General features: G+C 30.3%; 1 protein-coding gene across 5 annotated transcripts in view; it reads left to right on the top strand.

The window, feature by feature from the left end:
- Nucleotides 1–6,856, top strand: part of LOC106457657 (kelch domain-containing protein 3-like) — a 77,523-nt gene that overhangs the window by 61,163 nt on the left and 9,504 nt on the right. For 4 of the 5 annotated variants that reach the window (XM_022383661.1, XM_022383660.1, XM_022383662.1 and 1 more), the window contains 5 exons: nt 1,569–1,734; nt 2,416–2,586; nt 2,869–3,056; nt 3,625–3,856; nt 5,590–5,676. In XM_022383661.1, coding sequence (XP_022239369.1) covers nt 1,584–1,734; nt 2,416–2,586; nt 2,869–3,056; nt 3,625–3,856; nt 5,590–5,676 — 829 coding nt within the window. In that variant the 5' untranslated portion in view covers nt 1,569–1,583. The remainder of the gene's footprint in view (nt 1–1,568; nt 1,735–2,415; nt 2,587–2,868; nt 3,057–3,624; nt 3,857–5,589; nt 5,677–6,856) is intronic. The other variant, XM_013917095.2, reaches the window with a different exon arrangement.

Genomic DNA, 6,856 nt, shown 5'->3' with positions numbered 1-6,856 from the left:
CTTGACTCAAGTATCTGTCTCTATATCTATCTATCTCTGCAATTCTATCTTTTTTCGCTGGCTTTATTTGCCGGGCTTGTATACTAAAAAAGAGGGTGCCTGGAACAAACTAGAGTTGCCAGGAAAATTCATGATCCTTCGGGAAACTCCAGCGCGCATGCTCCCAGCTTTGTATGACTTCCGCTGTCGTAACTACACCAATAATTTTGATTATTTGGTTATATTTGTGAGTTGTGACACTGATAAATTAACTATCTGTATATGGGGTTTATCAATGTGGCTAACTTTCTAACCTCTGTGTAAGTGTGAAACTATACATACTGTAACTCAGAATGTACTAAGTGTACACAAATAATCCAAATTTTTAATAAAGTATTTTTACTAAAGACTTGTCTTTGAATTTACAAAACCTTCCGATTCAGTCTGAAGGGAAGAGGATTTTCATTAGAAATCATAATGACAATATTTCAGTTACTTGAATGCAGTTGAAATATTCAAAAATGATAATAATCAGATAATTTTTATGACATTAATCATAATTTTAATTTATTGTTAATTGGTGCTCATCGGTAGTTTAGTTAATTGCCCATCTCTTAGTTTCATTGTAGACTGATGAGCTTTGGTATTAAGCAAAAGCCTCTTTGGCCTCTAGTCTCTCAAAAACCAGTACAATATTGGAGGAAATATGATTTAAAAAACAACAACAAATAAACATGGTTTTTAGCTCTCTTACAGATTGTAAGTGTGGTCACCATATATAAAATAAAATGCTCTAACTTTAAGAGAGAAGCATTGGGCAAAATATGCTTTACAATTCTTTCTCCATCATTTTTAAAAGAAACTTGATTTCAGTGTGTATACAGCCAGGTGGAAAAGTATATATGTAGTGGACATTTTATTGACATAGAAGTAGTGTGTACACATCTGTAGTGGTTTGAAATAATTTGAAAAGGTATATGTTTATAATATTTGTAATATTTATTTTGCATTTTTAGTTTTTGTTGATTTAAAACTGATGTATGAAGGAAATGGGTAGAGACCACTGACACTCAACAACTTTTTTTTCTTCTTTGATATGTTGCATTATATACATAATACTAAAACTATGTGTCAGTTATTACTTTTGACCCCTCCTTCACTGAAACATGTATATATAGTTAAACAGTGAATTTTAATTTATACTGTTTAGCTCCCTCTTGTTAACAAATAAATTACAACATTAAAAATACATAGCTTATAACAATTCTGTTGAACTTCAAGAAAAGTATTATTAAAACTGTTCTACTTAGGATTAGAAGATGTATATATAAAAAAAGTTTGGTTAAAGATAAAATTTAAGTAATTACAGGTTCTACTTGAGAAAAAAAGGTACTTGTATTTAAAGTTTTGGTTAAAATTACATAGTAGATACTTTTAGGGTTTTCTTTAAATAGGAAGATACTAGTAATTGTTAAGGAGTTTTCTTATCAATTTTCTAAGTAAGCATTTAGAGACTAGTTGAAAGATTGTTCTTGTTTAAGAAAGGTTTTATGATTAAATGTGGCCATCAACTGTTGTTTCCTGTACAGAAGTCTACTTCTGGCATGAGGTGGACAGTCCACTTGGAGGGTGGTCCTCGCCGTGTTAACCATGCAGCAGTTGCTGTTGGTGAAAACATCTACTCTTTTGGTGGTTATTGTACAGGCGAGGATTATCAGATTGTCCGCCCAATAGACATTCATATGCTGAACACAGGTAAGAAATGCATCAGGGTTTTTTAGGCAACTTAGAAGATTATATATTGAATACAGCAAACAAGTACAATAGAATATTAAGTTCAATCTGCTTTTTTCATTTCAAATTATAGGTAAGGTTAAAATGGGTGTACTGTTATTTCATATCAAAAATAATAATTAAAAAGTCCCATTAATTTTCCTGTTTGTAATAAAGTACTTATATTTTTATAGTAAATATTGATTTGCATTAGAGATAATGTTCAAATGTTTGTGATTTCTTTATTAGTATTCAAAAAAAGATTGAATTCTAATTCATATTCTTTTGAAAAGTAAGTTTTAATTATGCATATTTATTGCTTACTAAAAAAAAGTAATGTTTCAATCATAGTATTTTTGTCATTTTCACAAAATAATGTAGTCTGAAATTATTTTGTCACGATATCAGTGTAACAAATGTGCAGGTAGCTCATTTAATAGAAAACAAGACATAAGTATTCTGTTATTTCTTTTTATCTTGATCAAAAAAGAGAGAGAGAGAACATAATATAAAATTTAATTTCTGTCAGTTGTTTCTTGGAAATATATATGCAAGACTAAAATAGAACCCTCATATATTTCTTGAGAGAAGGTGAAATAAAATCATGTAGCTACATTTCAGCATTGTATGAACTTACCTTTAGTTTTTATCCATACATTTTAGTTTCCTTAAGATGGTTTCTTCTTCCATCTTATGATCCCAGTGAACTAAGTTTTGACAATGTTCCTTTTCAACGTTATGGACATACTGTTGTGGCTTTTGGGGAGATGGTGTATTTGTGGGGTGGAAGAAATGACAATGGTGCTTGTAATGTACTCTATTGTTTTGACACGAGTGAGTATAGACAGTTTTTGCTACATATACTTCTTGTTGTGATGTTGATCATAAAGTTTTCATGAAAATGCTATTCCTTAAACTTGTTAGAAATATGCTTTTAGTCATTTACTACTGTGTTATTAAAGCTGTTATTGTAGAATGAATGGCCTTCAGGTATTGTAAAAGGATTTAAAAACTGTAAATGTATTTTATTCATGCTAGAAATGAACTTCTGATAATTCTCATGAAAAAAGGACTTTGAAGTTATTTTTATGATTAATTTTAATTTCCTTGTGCTAGATACTTATAAATGGTCTCGGCCAGCAGTTGTAGGTGTAATACCTGCTGCACGTGATGGACATTCAGCCTGTATTATTCAGAATTATATGTATATTTTTGGAGGTTATGAGGAAGTGGCTGACATTTTTTCTCAGGATGTTTTCTGTTTGAATTTGTACACCATGACATGGCAGTATATAGTTACAAAAGTAAGTAATATCAGATAATTAAACCTGTTCATCACAACAGTATTTTTTTACACAAGTAGTAAAACAACTTAAGATATAAATCATTACATTACATTTTTACTTAACTAAAAGATTGTAATCAGGTGAAACTGTAATAATGATACATGGTATATTTTCACCTAAATAGATATTTTAAAGAAGTAAAACTGAACTAAAGTATGTAACTTTGATACTGTAATACAAAATGAAGAAAAAATTACTGTTAAATCTTATTATATTATGAAACTGTGTGATTAAAATATGATAATATTCAGTAACCAAATTTGAAGTAATAAATCTAGTTTTTGTCATAACATTGTTTAATTCTTTGATAGATTGTTTAGGCAGAGTATTCATGATGAGTAAACTGGAATGGTTGGCAACTGCCTGTTGTAAACAAACACAAGTGTAGAGGACAACGTCCATTCTAGTTTGCTCATCAGCATAGTTTAATTTAATTGTATGATGTATTTGTATTTTTACTATTGCAAAAGCAGTTGTTAGTTATAAAAACTGATGACATTATTTTTTATGGCATTATCAAAACTAGTCTTTATGGATACAACAGGGAACACCAGCTCGCTGGCGAGATTTCCACTCATCATCAGCAATAGGGAGTAAAATGTACATATTTGGAGGACGTGGTGATCGGCAGGGTCAATTTCATTCACGGGATGAAGTATATTGTAATAAATTGGTTTACCTGGACACCTCAACAATGGCATGGGTCCATCCAGAAACCAGGGGTCCTGCTCCTATTGGACGCCGTAGTCATTCTGCATGTACATACTTTTTTGTTTCATTTCATAAAGAACAAATAATAAGATGTATACAAATTTGCATTTTTTAGAAATGTTTGAAAATGAAAGGTTGGATAAAGAAAAATACAAATGATTATTGAAGAAATTTTATAAGTAAATATGTTTTGTACTTTTAATTACTTAACTCTAAAACTGAACTCGGTTTCTCTGATCAACCTTGTAACCATGTAACCATACATACTATAATTCAGAATGTATTAAGTGTATCTTTAGAAAATTTGTCAAGCTGTTAGTAAATGTTACATAAAAAATCAAATATTTTAATGAATTGTTTTTACTAAAAATTTGTCTGTGAATTTACAAATCATAAACTGAGTTAGTCTGAGTAAAAGATGAATTTAATGCTAAGAATAAAAATACTCTTTTTTTCTTGGTTTACACATTTCATTTACATAACCTCTAGAACCTCCTAAATGAATATCACAAGTCTTTTTATTTTTTAATTAACACTTGTATTTTTTTCTACCCTAATTTCTTGATGACCTAATGATATAACATCTCATTCTTTTAATACAAATCTTCATGCTGGTAAGGTTAGTCTTTAGTCTGCTCAAAATTTCATAATTTTTTTTAGACCCAAATACAGCTTAATTACTAAGCTTGATAAATTGTAGTGGAATTCTGTGGTATCACTGTAGTAATTTATGATGTTTTGGTTATTTGAAATATATATCTAAAACCTAAAAAAAAAGGATTTTATTTCACATCCTCCATGTGTGAAATTTTATAAGGCTTAGAAACCTACAACAAGCAGCATAAAGAGTACAAAGGACATAACTAGAAGAGATAGTTGTTTGCTTTAGTTCTTTATTTATTGTGCTATACTTTAAGAAAAATAAGTTTGAGATCTTGTTTGTAAATATATATTATGTATTATAATTGAAATGTGACTGTATTTTACAAAATACTAGTCCACTAAAACACAGTCATAACTGGTCACTTTGTAAAGACTAAAGGTCACTCTTATATGATTCATTATTGTAACATGATATTTAAGCTATTTAGTCTAAACATTCATGATTTTTGTTATAATCTGTAGTCATTCTAGAAAGAAAATGAAAAAAGGATTGAGAAATACATTGCTTAACAAACTTTAAGACTTAATAATAAAAAAAGTGATATTATGTGTTTGAAGAAAGCCTTGTAATGTTTACTGATAATATGCCAAATTTTGTGAACATACACTTACTAATTTATGTTATAGCATGAAAACTATAACAATCACAAAATGGTTACGAGGTTGGTCCCAGGGACTGAGCCCATGCTGAAAGTTAAATTTTTTTTTGTTAAAGTTAAGACATTAAAACTTAGATAATATAAAGATTCAAATTATAAACTACATTTAGATGCCAAGCGTATTTGATATTTTACATTGATAGTAAAGTTGTTTAATTAAATTTTGAATGTAACTGTATAAAAGCTATGACGTGCACACTTTGTCATACCCAAACCTTAAGATTCAAATGTACTTAATTATGGAAAATACTATATAATTTGAGGAGGTCACATGGTTAATTTATCAAACAATTAAACATATTTTAGTACTGTAAAAAAAGTTTGTTGAAAGCTAAATATAAATTTTTAATGTTTTTTTTTTCAGTTTGAGAGTTGAAAGTTTTGGTTGTTTGTACAGAGTTTTGAAAATTACTATGTACTTTCAACTGTGAACATAATTCATTTTTCGCTTATTATAGTTGTGTTCCAAAATCATCTATATATTTTTGGAGGATATAATGGACTTACAGACAGACATTTTGGTGATCTGTATAGGTATAACCCAGGTATGTATAGGGCAAACTGTTTAAGTTTGATATCTACTTACAGACATGTATCTGTATATTTTGATATGTATGTATTTGGTAATGATGTAACTAGTGATGTGTAATAAGAAAAATTGTTCCCATGGTATTATTGGTATTATTTTTCTTTAAATAGAAATAGTTTATAACTTGGGCAAAAGGGTTGAACTTGGTACCTTTGTTGATTATGTGTTTCCATATTTAAAAAAAGTACCAGTTCTGAGTTTTTATTCAAGAACAGTCTTAAAAGATTAGTGCTTGTAGAAATTTATATTTCATTTATTTTGGGATTTTATTGTAAACATTTGTGACTGGATAACAAACAGCATGAAATTCAAAGAGTTAATATTAAAAACAGCCATAATACTTTTGTTAGCTAATCTTTGCTATATGATGTACACTATCCTACCAAAAGTCTTGGGACACACCTGTTATTGCAGGAAAATGGATGTGATGACAAAATATGCAAATAGTTTGGCATATAAGGGTGATTAGTGGTTCACTCTGAAGTCATTTCGAACTTGTACACCAAATGATGAGTACTCAGAAAGAGCTAACAGTTTCAGAGGGGAAGGATAGTTGGATGTCATTTGGGGAAAATGTCTGTATGTGCTATTGCTTAACAATTAAACATTTCCAGGTTGACAATTGGCAATGTGCTTAAGAAATGGTATTCCACAGGTGACAATGAGTGCAAGAAACAACCAGCTAGGTGTAAAATACTGATTGACAGGAGCCTATGCACCTTGAAAAGGCTGGTTACCTCATCTTGCCATCAGATTCTAAAAAATCTGTGTTTGTAGATGTGAGCAGCCACAGGCAATCCTAAAAGTGTTTCCAAGACATGTTGAGAACTGCATGTCATGAATTTTCACAGAAGAGCTGCAGCCAACAAGCTGTTGATAACAAAAACAAAAGCACACCATGGATTGGCATAGGGCAAGGCACAACGAACCTGGACCGTGGATCATTGGAAATTGGTTCTGTGGAGCAATAAGTCATGCTACATGCTCTTCGAATCTGATGGATGTGTTTGGGTATGGAAAATGCTTGGAAAACTCTTATTACATGAGTATGTTGTTCCAAGAGTGAAGTTTGGAGGTGGCCGTATCATGGTCTAGGGAGCGCTTCTCATGTATAGACTAGATCAGTGGTTCTCAAA

The sequence above is a fragment of the Limulus polyphemus genome, unplaced genomic scaffold (genome assembly GCF_000517525.1).
Source record: "Limulus polyphemus unplaced genomic scaffold, Limulus_polyphemus-2.1.2 Scaffold357, whole genome shotgun sequence".
NCBI classification, from domain to species: Eukaryota; Metazoa; Arthropoda; class Merostomata; order Xiphosura; family Limulidae; genus Limulus; species Limulus polyphemus.
Note: the sequence above shows the minus strand (reverse complement) of the source record. Positions and strands in the feature narration are given on the sequence as shown.